The sequence below is a fragment of the Carettochelys insculpta genome, chromosome 4 (assembly GCF_033958435.1).
Source record: "Carettochelys insculpta isolate YL-2023 chromosome 4, ASM3395843v1, whole genome shotgun sequence".
In the NCBI taxonomy this organism is placed as follows: Eukaryota; Metazoa; Chordata; order Testudines; family Carettochelyidae; genus Carettochelys; species Carettochelys insculpta.
In genome coordinates this window covers 72,487,685-72,503,622 of record NC_134140.1, presented here as the reverse complement: position 1 = coordinate 72,503,622, position 15,938 = coordinate 72,487,685, and the positions used below count along the sequence as shown (strand labels likewise).

Here is a 15,938-nt window from a genome sequence, read left to right as displayed (position 1 = left end):
CCAGACTTGGGAGGGCTGTGTTGTAAAATCAAGTATCTTCACAACCCTTTCAAAAGTCAGTGTTAAATGTAACACCATAACGAGATTTGAACAGCAGCAACCCACAGCTACCTGCCTCTGGTCTCCTCCGCCCTCCTTCCCACGGGCATTTTAAAAGGAGGAGGAGTTTGGCGGGGGGGAGGGAATAACTCTCACCTTAGTTTACAGTTTGCGGCGCTGCTGCAGGATGGGAATCACTCTTTCAGCGGGCGGGGAGGCGAGTTAACTGAACACAGGGGCACTCGGCTCGCGTTACCGGTCGCCCAGCAGCACGTTTTCTTTCCCCAGGTTGATCAGCTCAAAGGCGGCTTTGCGCGTTGATCCGTTCGCTGGCTTAAAACCTCAAACCCACCCACCGGCCGCTCACCCGCCCTGCCTGCGAGAGACGGAGCGCTCGGGCTGACTCACACAGAGTAGCCGACTGGAAGCCGGAGGAAGCGAGGGCGCTGGAGCGGCTGCGCCCGCGGCTCGTGCGGGAAGTTTTCCGTGCGACTAACCCTTCCAACTCCGCCGCGGAGCCACGTGGGGCGGGCAGGCGAGCGGGGCTGGAGCGTGGTGCTGCGCGGGCCCTATTTGCTTTGAACGCTCCCCCTGGAGCGGCTGCCCGGCGCCGGGGCTCAATGGACCTTGCCTAGCGGCCCCCGGGGGAGCACCCGACCGCCGCTCGGTTAGCGACAGGGCGCGCCCCCCGCCCTCAGCGCACGGATCCTCGGCTGCGCAGAGTTGACCTGTGCGGCGCGGCTGCCGCCGGAGGGTACGATGCGTCGCCTCCCTCAGGAGCCAGCCCTATGGCGAGAGGGGCGCCCGGCAGCGCGCGCGCGCTCCTGAGGCTGTCGGGGGAGCGGACCCGGCGCGGCCCGGCTCCGGGCCCGGCGTGTATGAATAAGTAAGCAGGAGGCTAGCGGCGGTAGTTGCTATAAGGGGTTTATGGGGGTGGGGGAGCCGCGTGAGGGGAGGGCGCCCCCTGCACTTTCTCTGCGCTCCCCTCAGTGCTGCCAGCCAGCCCTGGAGCGCGCGGAGGGGTCCCGCGAGCCCCCGCTCTCTCCCCCTCTCTCTTTCCCTCTCTCTCTCCCCCGTGGCAGTTTGCCGATGTGCGCACCGGATCCATCTTCCCGCAGCAGCTGCAGCAGCGACGGGGTCCGCGGAGCGCTCGGGAGGAGGCAGCCGGCAGGAAGGAGCCCCCTCGCCCCGGAGCTCCGGCGGCCGCGGGCAGCGCTTTGCCGCGGGAGGAAAGTTTGGCGGGGGGTTGCCAGAGGCGAGAAGACGCCCTGAGGGGTGAGTCCCCCCGCCAGCCCACCCGGCAGCTTCTCCCCTGCAGCAGCCGTGGGCTGCTCTGCGGTCTGCCCGGCGGGCTGGGGCCGCCCCCACACCGCGGCAGTTCGGAGGAGCTTTTAGGTGGAGAAGGAACAGCTCCCTCCGGCCCTCGCCTTCCTGTGCCAGTCCAGCCGGGAGAGCGCTGCGGGGAGGAGGAAAATGCTCGGCTGGAGGGTGGCCTTGTGGCTGGCTGGGCTGACTGCCTGGGGGGCGCTGCCCCCCTGCTCTGGCCTCGATTACGACTACCCCTACGACTTCCATGAAGAGGATAAAGCGGAGGCGATAGATTATAAGGATCCGTGTAAAGCCGGTAAGTGACTTCCCAGGCTCTTCCCCCCCGCCTCCACCTCCCCCTTGTCGCTCTTTCCGGCGTGTGTGTGAACTGGGCGCTCACCTGCTTCCTCTTCCCGGGGGGGCGAGGGCTCGGATGGCCGAGGGGAAGCGCAGGCAGCAGCCGCCGCCAGCAGCGTTGGACGCCAGCGCTGACCGGGGTCACACGCTGGGATGGCTCCGCACTTGGTTTGCACTTTGCAGCTGGCCGGGCCGGCGAAGCGCTTCGCGCGCGCGTCTTGGCAGAGTTTGGTTCCCAGCCTGCCCCGATGGATTATTCAGAAGGGGGCTCATTCCCCCCGCGCTCCAGGGGGCGCTTTCGCTCCCCTCCGGCTCGGCTCGCCCAGCCGGGGACCTGCAGAGAGACTCCTGGGCGCAGCCCTGTTGTAGCGCCCCGGGTCAATGTCCCGCGGGCTGAGCAGTAAAATCCCCCTCCCCGTCGCTTGCGTTCATTTACAGCCCGAGGCTGTTGCTGCCCGGGGGACAACTGAGAAGTTTCAACGCCACGTGAGCTACTGACAGGCCCGATGGCAGAATCCTTAGCCCCCAGGAGGGCAGGATCGGGCCTCACGTAGGGCGGGCTAGGTCCGGTGGGTGGCCTCTCCTGGGGCACCCGGCAGCAGCACATGCTCCCTTCTGCTGCCACCACCTGCGCAGAGTTCCTCTGGCCCCCTACTTCCAGCTGGCTGGCGGGCTCCCCCTTTCCCCACCCCACCCAGCCTGTTTCTTGAACCATTGTTTACAGCCAGCTCTCAAGCTGAGCGCTTACTAGAAGCGATATGCTTCGCTTGTAGATCTCTTGGTCTTGCCACCTGAAGAGCCACCTCTAGTGGGCGGCATCTCCTTCCTCACCCTTGCTACCAGTTGAAAGTGTCTCCCGGCTTTTTAGCACAATTGGGTTGGGCTTCTGTCTTTGTGGATTGGCTTTGCTGGTTGATCTCTTCAGGCGGGTTTCTCTGTGTGTATTTATACCGATGCTTTCACAGACTGAGAGGGTGTGTGGGGATTCCTACATTTAAATTAAATGCATTGGTTGTATTCATTACACAGTCTGCTAGTATTTGTTGTGGTTATTTAGTCCTTTATAGTGTAGCCAGCTTGGTAGCTGGAGCCAGATACTTTCTTCTGTTTAGTGATTTGTTTCTGGTGTCTACAGAAATAACCTTCTTTCTTTATTTCCAATTAGATTTCTTGACGTTTTGCTCTGCACACAGAAGACCGGTTTTTGTATAATATTTGCTGGTGGGATGACACTGGTTTTAGGTGTACAGCTTCTTAAGTGGCTTGAATAAAATAGTATTGGCTCCAGTCTTTCATTAAAGTTAATCAAAAAACTCTCAGGCTGCATCTACACTTACAAGCTTTTTCAGGAAAGCTGGGTCTTTCTCAAAAAAAAAGCTGTGGAGTGTGTGCTCTTTCAATCTGAAATTGAAAAAATGTGGCCCTTTTTCCAGCTGCCCTCTTCCTCTCCCAGCTGAGGGAGAGCACCTTTTTCCAAACAATTCTTTCATAAAAAAGTGCGTGTAGCCACCCCATGGGCCCTTCTTTCAATGGTGCTGGAGTTTTTGATCCCTGGCCTGTTCTTTCGAAAGAACGGGCTGTGTGGGTGCTCTCTACTGAAAGAGCAGATCAGTCTTTTGATCCTCCTTTTTTTGTGTGTGGATGCACTTTTTGAAAAGTTCTATCAGAAGAGCTCTTCTGGAAGAACTTCTTTTGAAGGCTCACTGTAGTGTAAATGCAGCCTAAGTGATTTCATAGGGACCAGGAGCAATCTATAAGCAAGATTGTTCTTGCAGAATTTGTTATGGACACTTAGTCATCAGCCTCAGTTTAAAAAAGTACTTTAGTTTTGTAGCTTTCTTCTCTGCATTAATTAGTTATTCTGTATCCTGAAATCTAGTTCAGCCAAAGGTGGTATTCTCTATGTGTATGTGGGTTTGCTGAGTTTGAAGAGAATGTGGTGAACATATATGCCAAAAATGCAGACTGTGTTTTTCTCATCACAAAACTATTCCTTTTTGAGGTGTGAATTTCAAAGTATTTTTTGGTTAGAGCTGAAGAATGTGCATGTTCAAAACCAGCAGAATCAATTGCAAACAAACCTTAATTTACTCCAGTTAAAAACATTTTAAGAAACTTTGGAGGGGAAAAAAAGACAGTTACCTACATTTTGGCCACAGTTGATCTCAACTCTTTTGATGTTTTCTGGTACAGGTTTTGAAGGAAACCTCATTCATGTTTTGGTCTATATTCAGGGAAGTAAAATACTTTGTACCTTTTGTTCATGTTATAAAATTGGCATGTGTAAGTTTTAAAAGGTATTATAGGTAGGAAAGAAAGGAATTGTGTCTGCCAGAGACTGCTGGGATAAGTTAAATGTGTCAGCTCTCTTTTTTGCTCTATTTTGTTTTATTTTTGAGAAGGCAGAATGTGAAGGTGACTATTTGATTCCAATTTAATATTTCATGTAAATTCAGCCGTGTGTGTGTGTGTGTGTGTGTGTGTGTATTCAATGTCATTATAATGATTTAAAATGAGCCAAGTTCATTCTTAGGAACTTACTTTCTTTTTGGATGCATAGTGATGAGAACCATGTAATTGTTTAGATACATACATATATGCATGATACATTTGCATGATAGGTATGTCATTGCCATTAATCTTAAATTGAATCACCTCCATGTTTCTCTACACAGTGAATAGCCCTTTATTTTATGCTTAACACCCACAAGTGAAATCCACCAGACTACTTCCATAATAAGGTCCAATCCAAGGTAAGGAAGAGTGGCAGAATGAGGCTTTACATATGGAAGTACGGGACTTAACTTTCATATCCAGGTTTGTGTGGCCAGACCCATGGGTGAAGCAGTAGGATAAAGTAAGAACCTCATCTAGGACATGCATTCATTGTAAACTATGTATGTATATTGGGTATAATTAAGGTTAGTGTTAGTTGGTTTTTTTTTTTTTTTTTTGCTAGACCATTAGTCACTATAACTCAGAATACACCATTATTTTATATAAATGTTTATGATGAGGATAATTACGCCCCATACTTAAATGTATTTCTGCTCACTTTTCTACATGAAAGAACACCATAGGACAACTACCATGTTACATATTAACATAATCCAGTTATTCAGGAATTAAACTGCGGATTTAGGAGTGCTAGCAGAGTGACATGCCCATTGTAATTTGTGAGAATGCAGGGGGTTGATTCAAAATTTGGGAGTTACGTTTGTAAAATGAGCAAAAGGGAGGAGAAGAGGAACATTAAATAAATAAAAGCACTTCACAGTAGCCTTTCAGCTTCAAGATGTATTAATTGCATTAACTTGATTTTATTAAATTGTCACATAAAACTGACCTTTTACGACCCCTGAAGGTTTCCTTAGCTGCATGTTTGATTTAAAAAAAAAAGTGTGCATTTTCTTTCTGCTTTTCTCCTAGTTAGCTATTATCATTATCCTGTTATAGCTAGCTGCTCACTATGTTTTCCAAATAACATATAGGAAAATGTCCATGATTTCATGATATAATGCACACCCTGTGGTAGACTTCAGCTGGCATAAATTGCTGTAGGTCCCTTGAAGTTAATCCTTCCCCACCATGTCTTGTCATAGAGTCTCCTCTTACTATAGCATCAAAGACATTAGGAGGAGGCAATATACTCACAGGGAAGAGTCTAGAGAAATGTATGAGAAATCCGCTAGTGAGAGGTGAATGGTTTTCAGTTTTGTTTTGGAGTATTTGTATGTGACAAATGTTACTTTCCTTTTGGTTGCTCAGATAATAATACAGTGATGAGAACCATGTAATTGCTCAGATACATACACAGATGCATGATAGGTTTACATGTATACCATTACTATTAATCTTAAATGGAATCTCCTCCAGAGAACCTTTGTGCGGATGTGATTTCTCTCCCGGGAAGTGGGAAAAATGGGATTTGCTAAAGATACTGCTAGTTAGGTTCATGTTCTTCCATGGCTGTGTGGTGAAGAATGCTATGGAAGTAGGAATGATAGCCCACACAGAAAGTAGCCCTGCGCTATGACACATGGCTCCAATTTATTGAAGGCAGAAATACACACACCACAAATTCTGCAGGTTTATGTGAAAAGGGCCTGGATTGGTAGAAAGAAGTTGTGTTGGTGAATTAGGTTGAGTGTATTTATGGCCCGAACTTCAGATACTATGTGCAAAGAAAGCATAGCATTACTTTGCTCTGTGTATCGTGAAAACCCTACCGAAAGTAGAAGAGCCTGGAAAAAGGGATGCTGAGTTTTGGAATATGAATGAGGCCTGGTGCTGTAAGGAGGCCATGTTAAGCTTGTGACCTGTGCGGTGTCTAGTGTTGTGTCTAGTGTGTTTTGCTACTGACCTGTGTAGCCTATGCATGAAATTTGATTCATGCCACTTCTGCTTCTCACAGTCACCTTAGCAAATACAGTATAAATTTACAGTGTACAATACTACAGTTGTTGGTAAATAAAGTACTCTGCATACATTTTTGCTTGTTTTTTAATATCTAATCCTGTTTTCCTTTAGTGTTATGCTAGGTATACCTCTCTGTTAACCAAAATATTTGTATATCCAGCAACCTCTGGGATTACTGCTGCCAGATATGAAATAGTTTACTGTATTTAAAAAACACACTTTATAACAAACACACCAGATAAAATCTACAGATACCTTCTGAGACATCTAGTCAGTGCACATGTAACTTGCTTTGGTTTTGGGCATTGAAGAAAATATTTTCTTTTCCTTTGTTAAAGAAAATAGAAAGGAATAATGATGTTCTTATTGTTGCTCTTCTTTTACTAATGATGATGATAATTTAATAATAAAAATCTTTACAGCTGGGTAGTTTTGAGCAGTTAATGAGGTTGAGAGAAGCTGGTTAAAATAATGTTTGTGGAGCAAGCAGGGATGGAGGTGATGGTTTAGTGATCTGAAGATGAGAATCAATAGTTACTTGATTACTACAAGTTGACTCTCTCATGTGGCAACATCTGTAATCTGGCATGGTTTTAGTTAGCTGGATGACCACTTATCATGGGTGTGGACAAGTTTCCAGTGGTCCTATAAAGTTTATTTACAGCCACCAGTCCTGGCTCTCAGTGTGCTGTGCTGTTGTTTAGCTTTAATTTACTCCAAAAAAATCTTTAAGAGCCCAGTAAGCAGTGGAAGTGTTCATAAAGAGCCAGCAAATTCTGTCATCGGCACCAGTCAGGTCCTGAGGGTGCCTCATGAGAGAGGTTCAACCTGTATTACTACAAGAATTAACTGGATTACTATTTGCAGTGCTGACTCCTTTTGAGGTCTTAAGCAAGCCACTTGATTTCTTGGCTTCCATTTGTGCAAATCTAGAAAAATGGGTCTGACAGTTTTTAGTACCTCACCAAGATGTGAAGCTTGATTATGTAGTATTTTTGAAAAGTGCTTGGAACATAATATATGAAATAAGATTATTATTATTTTTATAATGTGTCATCTGTGACTCAGCAGCCTAGCGCTTGCTTCTTGATAATATCATAACACCTTTTGCAAAAGTAGTTATTTGAGATTATGAAACATGCTGGCTGGAAGGCTGCTGTTGGGCTGTGCCTTTTATTCTGGCATACATAGTTTTGGTTTTCATGTACTGTAAACACTGTAATATGCTCTTGGGTAATTGGGATTTTTTTTAAATATTACTCATTTGACTCTCTTGTGTAATTTATACAGGGAAGCTCTTTCTCTGTGTACATAAGTGATGATGTAAATAACAAGAGAAGTCCAGTGCAGTCCACTATTTAAGACCTTTATTTAGGGAATTTAATGCTCATAATATAATCCAGATTGACAGAATTAGAGTAGGAAGAGCTTTATTTTTCCAGAGGACAGCTACAAAACAGGCATTAGAAACAGTAATTACCTTCTTGCATTGGTTCTTAGCTTTGATCTAGACTTTCTTTGATTAACAAACTTAATTTTAAATCAGATTATTCCTGTAGTTCAGCACTGTCTGTCTTTCTGTTATACCTTGCCATCATTGTGGTATTCCATCAGTTTACATATATGTGAGAAATACGAAGGTCTCCTCTCGCTCTTTGTCCTCCCTGCATCTTTTAGTTTCTGGAAATTTGTTGGTGGCGTGATATTGGGAAACGTAGGCTGAGAAAAAGGGTTTTGCATTTCAGCTAAGTGGCCACCCTGTCACCCAGAAGATTTAGGGTGTGTCTGTATATAAGAGGTGGGTCAGTACACTGTGATCAGTCTTCCACGGATTGATTTTGCTGCATGCATGAAGATTCAGCAAAATCTCTCTCTCTGGGCTCAGCCATCAACACCGGTACTCCACATTGGCATGCAGAGTAAGGAGTGTATCAGGACTGATTTTGTTCCTGGGTGTAGATCAGGAGCCTTCAGGCTAGCACTGATGTCCCTTACTCTGACTTTGATCGCTAGTATAGACCAGGCCTTAGGGAATACCTTCAGTAAACATTTAAACCTACCCATGTTAGGTCAACTTATAGCCATTGCAGTCCACAATACCCTACTTGGTCTGGTAGCTCATGTCCTCATCAGGAACCTAACCTAACCCTAACCCTAACCTAAGAGAGGGGGTACTGTGGGCAGCTCCCCACCAGGAGCCCAGCTGCTTCATGGGCTTTCAGGATCCCAGTGAGCTTGCTTTGCCCCCTAGCTCCCTGTTCCCTACTAGGAGGAGAAAATGTCATCCAGACCTTCTCACCTCTCTGTTCCCCACAGGAATGGGGTCCAGCCACTGGCGTTTTCTAGTTTCCAGGGAGTCTGTAAATTTTAGATTTACTTTCATGCTGGAGCTGTGAAATTGACAAAATGGTCAACGTTCCCAGGTGGGATCGGGGATGGGAGAAACATCAGGGCTTCTTGCTTCTCTGTTTCGCACCCACCCAGTCTTCTCACCCCAGCTCCCAGCTGCACAACTGCAGCTGTCAACTCCAGTACTCCAGCTCTCCTCAAAGAATAAGGTAAGTCAGCTGGCGAGTGTGTTCCACTAGTGCACTGCAGTGAAGTCAGCCTAAGCTACATAAACTCCAGATGCACTGTTTATTTAGCTGGAGTAGTGTAACTTAGGTCCATTTATCCCAGTATTCTACACAAGGCTTTATATCAGCAGGACAATGCTGTAGTATAGACCCTGACACAATCAAGTCACCATAAGCTACCTTACGTAGACCTAACTGTGTAGTATAGATTAGAGCTTAGTTTAACATTCAACTCACTTTCCACAGGGGCTTGATTCCGAATGTGCATACCCAAGTGTAAATCGAGTGATTGCATTGAAATAAGTGAGGTCACTTCACTAGGTATAAATGAATGAAAAATAAGGTTTGTAATAAGTAGTGCAAAGATACAGTGAAATTGCGCTTCTTGGAAGGGACTCAATAGCAGACATTGTTTTAAACCAACTGGGGGCAGGGAGAAGATTCAGGGTGTGTTCAAGAGCAAAATTGTTTCTTGTCTGCTGTAGTCTTACTGATCTATTTGCTTATACCAAATTAAAAGGAAAAACAAATGTAAGTTGCGGATTCTCCAATTTTTCATAAAATGGACAACATTTGACAGTGCGTCTCTTTCCTCACACATAAAACTGTGTAGCCCTCTTTTTGTACAGTATTGTGTGGATTCTCCCTTCCACCCCCTCCACCTCTCCCTCATCCATACGAGATCACAGGCAACCTTCCTTTGTTTGCATTACAACTCTGTTGCAACTGTAGCATCTCCTTACATAGAAAAGTAACGCTAGGAAGTATTTTGGTACTTTTAACTCCTTCTTTTGGTTTAATGTCTTGTTCTTTGAGAAGAAAGTTAATCACATAGTCAACTTAGCTCTCCATTTTATCTCTGCCTCCCCTGTGATCTGATCTACTCTGGCTGGTTCTCTCCCAGTATTTCTTTACAAATTGCTCTGCTGTCTTCTCCTTTCTCTTTGGTCAGGGTTCTCTTTCCTTTTGTTGCTTTTTCTCACTTGGTACTGCCCAACCACATTGTCCTCTTCTCCACTTGTTCTTCTTGACAAACTACCAAAATGTTCCGTTTCCTTTCATCCTGCTCCTGGGATAGTCTTTTCTTGCTTGTAGCCAGCAACTTCTCATTCTTACTCATACAAATCACCCTGTTTTGTTTAAGTGAGTCTATGTGCATGGGTGGGAGCTTGCAGATTTAAATCATTTGAATGTCTGACTCTCAGCCATGTGTCTTTGAGATAGGTGCAAGAGAGTGAACATTTAAACACAAACTCACAGGGTTATAAGACACAAAAATTAAGACTTGTGGTTTTTATCCTCCAATATATTAAAACACCGATGGTCAGGATTAAAACAACCAGAAATCAATTTTGCTCTAAAATAGCTCCTGCACTCTTCTTTTCTTGAGGCATATGAAAAATGATGCCTGAGGGATGCACACTCTCTCTGTGGAAGTAACCAACCACTTTGCATATTGCTGCTGCTAAGATGAAGACTTTTGAAAACAGGATCAATAATTGGATGCATAATTGATTTTGAAATGTTTGTATTAGCACCAGTGGCTATAAATGATATTACAAAACATCTTCACAAGGTTTCAACATTCTGTTTTTGAGTTTTCCAAATTGTGTAAATATATAAGCACTCTTATTTACAATTCCTGTGCTGTTTGAAACAGATCTACAAATATTAAAAAGCATGTGATTTTTTTTTTGGGTGGGGAGGGTTAATTTAAAAAAGATATAAATGAGGCTTACAGAAAAATACAATACCAGGGGAAAAAAGTTTTACCTCTGGCACCTCTGTGACAGAATATCTGTATTTTCGTTTGTCCTGAGGATTCAGACATTCCTTTGCTCATTATTCTGACATGTTATTGACAAGTTCTGTGCTTTTAAGAATGCCGCAAGGAATAATAGGCACGGAAAGTGTTGCTTAATCAGTAAGGAATCCTCAAGAATGGCAACGTAAAGCAATAAAACGTTAAATGTAAAAATAAATTTTCATTGCAATTGAGAACAAAAATCCGAAGCTTTTAAAAACTGCTGTCCTGTGTGGGTTTAATGCATTTTTAGGCCCTGAAGTTGCACAGGTGAGTCCCTACACCCACATGTGTCACCAATTTGGTAGTTATCTTTTGAAAATTGGGGCCTAAACTTGTAGTTTAAAATACCAGGTTGTGGAAGAGAAGGTGAGGCATGGACACTGAATTAGAATAATATACTTAAAGGATAACGTAGGTGGACCACTTTGCTGTTAAAGTAATACATCTTTATAATCTCTTTTACCTATGATCAAACAAAACCAGTTTATGTTAATGACACAAGATCATTGCGAGAATATCTTTAAAATGTCAGGCACCTCTCTAATTGTTAGTATATGGTCCAAGTCCTGCAGTAAAATCAATGGGAATTTTGTGTCTGTCAAAACCTGCATGACCTGTAGGAGTTCCTCACTGTCCATTGCAAATGAATTAATAGAACCAAGAAGCACAATTTCAAATAAGACGCAGTAATGTCAGCAATAACGTCCAAGTTGCAAGGCTTTGACATATTCCATTATTTTCTCAAATAAGTAATGAAAGGCATTTTAGATGGTCCATGCATAATATCAAGGTTTATTGCAGCAATTTACTAGCACAGGCCAATTATATTTGTTTTCATTAAAAGTAGTTTTAGAACAACTCTGTGGGTGTGTGAACATGAGGATAGTGAACTGCTCAATTTTGCCATCTGGTAAAGTTCCTTTATTACATTTATAGCAAAGTTGCATAAATTTTCACAAGCACCCATCAGATACATTTTTTTTTCTCTCGCAGTTGATGCATTAATTTTAATCTTTGGCTCACTTTTATTTATAGGTAGATTTTTATCTGCTTACTGGCCTAGGTGATAAAGCCAATACTTAATTTGTTGATGAATGTTTACAAGCACAGACCAATTATACAGCTTATTTTGTGTAACATCAGTAAAAGTGAAGGATCCTGGAGATAGATAGATAGGATTTTTAAACTTTTATTGACTGGAGAACCCTCAGTGTCCAAATGATAAACACCAGCTAAGATGTTATGGTGTTCTAATGTTGCCATCCTATTACAGGCACTTAGTCGTTCTTTCTGTAATTTTTATTCTATTTGGTACCAGTCTCTAAGTGCTAAATGCTAGCATTTCTCAGTCTGTGGTATGCGTACCCTTTGGGCTATGCGAGAGAAGGCTGGGGGTATGTGGCTCTTTGAGCAATGAAATCCCATTCCTGCTCAGAGCTGTGCACCAGGAGTGCTTACTGATGCTGTGTGCATGCTCCCCAGTGCTTGGAGGGAGCAGTGTGTGGCAGTGGCTCTGGTGAGTTCCAGGCCTTGGGTTAGAGTGGAGGGAGGGGCCTGGTCTGTAGGAGAGAAGGGGATTGGGTTAGAGTGGGGGGGTCTGAGGAGGTACTTGGCTTTGGGGGAGGGAGGGGATCTGAGGATACCTGGATCTGTGGAGGGTCGGGGATTGGGTTAGAACGGGGGGGGGGGGGGGATGTCTGGCTCTGGGGAAGAGGGAGGGCATTGAACCACATATTATATATATTTTTCTCTCTCTCTCTCTCTGTCTCTATTATATAGATATATAAAATACATTTATAAAATTATATATCTATATCTAGACATATGTCTGAAAACTGGGGGTACTTATCAATATTTTTTAAAGGGGTACTTTTTTAAAAAAAAATAGGTTGAGAAACACTGCTATATATCATACTGTCCTCAGGAAGATCTTATTCTTTTCTAAAACATATTAAAAAGAAATTCATAGTGTGGTCTTCATTCAGTTATAACTCATACACAATGATGATGAATGTGGTGTGAAAACCACGCCTGAGTAAGGATTAAGACAACAACAGCTACGCCTACTACTACTTCTGAGGGTATCTTACTCAGGATGATTAGTATCTTACGCCACAAAGAGGCCTACTAAAATATGGTGCTCAGTAAGCGTGTTGGGTCACTTTTCACAAACCTACATTCCAAACAAATGTAGTATCATATATTTGATTGATTTAAAGTCAAATAAAAGAAGGCCTGTCACAGTCTCCAGATGCTGTTGCCATTATTTAACAATACTTGTTAATCACCTTTAAAATAACCCTTAAAAACCAACAGGGCATTTCTTGGCACGTGCACCAAACAGCAAAAATCATATTACAGACCATATCACAGTTTTGCTTGCCATCAAATACCCAAAATACATGCTGCCCAGCCACTGGTCTGGAGGAGTGGAGGATAGCAAATGTTCCTTGCTTAAAAACATAAGATCTGGAGAATTAATAGACCAATAATCCCTGCATTTATCCTTGCCAGTTAGTTGAAAAATTATTAAAAGTAGAGTAACAAAACACATGAGAGAGCATGTTCTTATAAGGTCTAACTAGCATGGTTTTAGTAGAGGAAAATCATGCCTTAAACATGTCAGGAAAACAGTGATAATAGTGATATGATTTATTTAGACATCCAAAAAAGCCTTTGGTAAAGTTCCTGACAAGGCTACTAATGAAGCTAAGTAGCCATGGGTGAGAGGCAGTGTTGCCATGAATCAAAAACTGGCTGAGAGAAAATGAAGTGTGTGGGATTTAAATGGAAAATTTTCATCGTTCAAAAGATTAGTGAGAAGGTGCCTCAAGATTCTTTACTACAGCCGGTGTTGTTTAGTAACAATTTATTAATTTTAGGAGGAGTGTCTGAATGAAGTAATAAAATCTGCAGGTGATACCAAATTATTTTGGTTGGTCAGGACCAGAGGAAACAGAGAAACACCAGAAGCTGAATGAACATCATGAGGACAAATAGAATTTATTGATAATTGCAAAGTTCTGTATATCAGGGCATAAAATAATCAGTGATATAGTTGCAGGTGATACAAAAATTGGGGGAGTAGTAAATAATGAAGAGGTTAGAGATCTTGGCATCACATGGTGCAAGCAAAAATATGCATTTTAATGTGACTAAATATAAATCTACATATCTAGGAACAAATAATATAGGACATACTTAGAAGATCAGGACTCTTTCCTGGAAAGCCATTCATCTTAAAAAGTTTGTGTGTGGGTGGGCTGGAGCCGGGAGGATCTTAGTGGATAATCAACTGAACTGGAGTTCCCAGTGTGGTGCTGTGGCCAAAAGGATTCATGCAGCCATTGGATGGAGGAACAGAGGAATTATAAGTGGAAGTGGAGAAGTTATTTTACGTATTTGGAACTGGTGTGACCACTGCTGGAATACTGCATCTGTTTGTGGTGTCCACAGTTGAAGAAAGATGTGGGACAAGAGCCATGAGAGTGATAAAAGGATTGGGAAACACATTTTAAGAGAGTTACTCAAGAAGTTCAGTCTGGTTTGCTGAACAAAGAGACAGTTCACATGTGACTTGATTAGTTTATAAGTACCTACCTGGGGAACAAATATTGAATAACAGGCTCTTCAGTCTAGCAGAGAAAGGTGTAACATGATCTAACAGCATGCTCTTGAAGCTAGACAATTATCAGACTTAAAATTTTTTCTGTATATCCAGTGAGTAATAAACCATGGGAGTCACTTTCCACGGGGGGTGGCAGATCCTCCATCCCTGATATTTAGGAAAATAAAAACATTCAGTCGAGTTTAGAAAGATATGCTCTCAGAATTAGTTTGGGGGCAGTTCTGTGGTTTACAAGAGCTCAGACTAGATGGGCATGTATCTGAGAGGCCACATGTGTAGAGTATAGGAGATATATATTCTGTTGGAGAAAAATGCAGCTAGGTTTAAAATTATTTCCATTATCTGTGCACAGGTCCCTTTGACGTAATGATGAATTCTTCAGCTTGGAAGAATGAAATTCTTCTTTTCTTTATTTTTTCCACATATTAATTGAAAATCCCTATTAGACTGTTTTTGGGGCAAGATACAAAACTCTGTCATGGATTGCGTGCTTATGCTTATATTTCAGATAGTCCTACTCGGCCTGGGTATGCACAGGAACTCCAAAGGTTTCCTGAATTATTTGGAAAGACTTGTTTATAAATGTAAACCTTGCTTGTGTCTTTCCTGAACATGAAAAGGCTGAGTTTAAAGGACATGAGGGGGGGAAAAACAAAATATAATACACACAAAATATGAGTTGCCTGTGAAACTGTTGTTAGTGAAAAATAAATTGATGTAAGTGAAAAGAAACATCCCTAAGCCACATTCTCAGCTGGTGCACTGTTGCACAGCTTCATTAACGTCAATGGAGCTGTGCCAATTTATACTGGCAGAAAATTACCTCCTTATCTTCCAAAAATGAGATGAAGAAGTTACGTAGAAATTGACACAAGATTTAAGATGCAAGTTGCAAATACTAAAGAAACAAAACTTCTTCCCACTGGTAAGTTCTAATATTTTCTAATTTTTTCAGTGATGATTTTTTTTTTTTTTTTTTTGCCTGTCACTCCTGTCCTGGATGTCTGGGAGGCACTGTTTTGTTCCTGATTTCCGGGCTCTGATGTTGTGTGGTAGTTCTCCTAGCATCCCCTTTTATCACCTTCAGAATCAATTTGCTTTTTTGACAGGGAGGGAGTTACGTACTTTTGCAAACTGGACATATGGAACAGACAATGTCTTTGATGTGTAATTTTTTTTTTGTTCAACTAGGGTGAAGTGCAAAGAATGGTGGTATTTGGGGGTTTGTGTTTTTTTTGCTAATGATGTGTGGTCTTAGGCATCAAAAATGAGCAGATTCACTTTTAATTTTGGCTGCGTTTACACTACCCCTCCCTTTCAGAAGGGGTATGTAACTACTGCGGATATGAATATTCAGCACCTCATTTGTATAATGGCGGCCACCAAGATAGTCAAAAGTGCTGCTTTCGAACTGAAAACTAACTGTGTAGACAGGGTTCTTTCAAAAGGAAACTCCAATTTCGAAAGTGCCCTTCTTCCCAAAAAAGATGAGATGATGGGTTGTCTGGGATTTCCAGGTTTATGGATCTTGGCTTGTAGATAGAATAAACCTGGATGGGCTTCTAGGGGTGTGTCTGTGTGGATTTGTTCCTGTGTTTTGCAGGGAGGGTCTTGAGCAGATGCCGTAGTTTCTTTGTGTACTCCTCAGTGGGATCAAGCCACTGTCCTATGATCCCACTGGCCTCAATTTAACCAGTGACATATGATATGTCTGAGTTTGCAGACAGCCTGAAATATTGGTTCTGAGAGGTGCAAACCCAGAATTTATATGGGACGGGTGCATCTGTGTCAGTCCATGGGGTTA

General features: G+C 43.0%; 1 protein-coding gene across 2 annotated transcripts in view; it reads left to right on the top strand.

The window, feature by feature from the left end:
* The first annotated feature begins 244 nt into the window (after window positions 1-244).
* TLL1 (tolloid like 1) overlaps window positions 245-15,938 on the top strand; it is a 241,652-nt gene continuing 225,958 nt past the window's right edge. For both annotated transcript variants that reach the window (XM_074991871.1, XM_074991872.1), the window contains exons 1-2: window positions 245-925; window positions 1,122-1,663. In XM_074991871.1, the coding sequence (XP_074847972.1) occupies window positions 1,513-1,663 (151 nt within the window). In that variant the 5' untranslated portion in view covers window positions 245-925; window positions 1,122-1,512. The remainder of the gene's footprint in view (window positions 926-1,121; window positions 1,664-15,938) is intronic.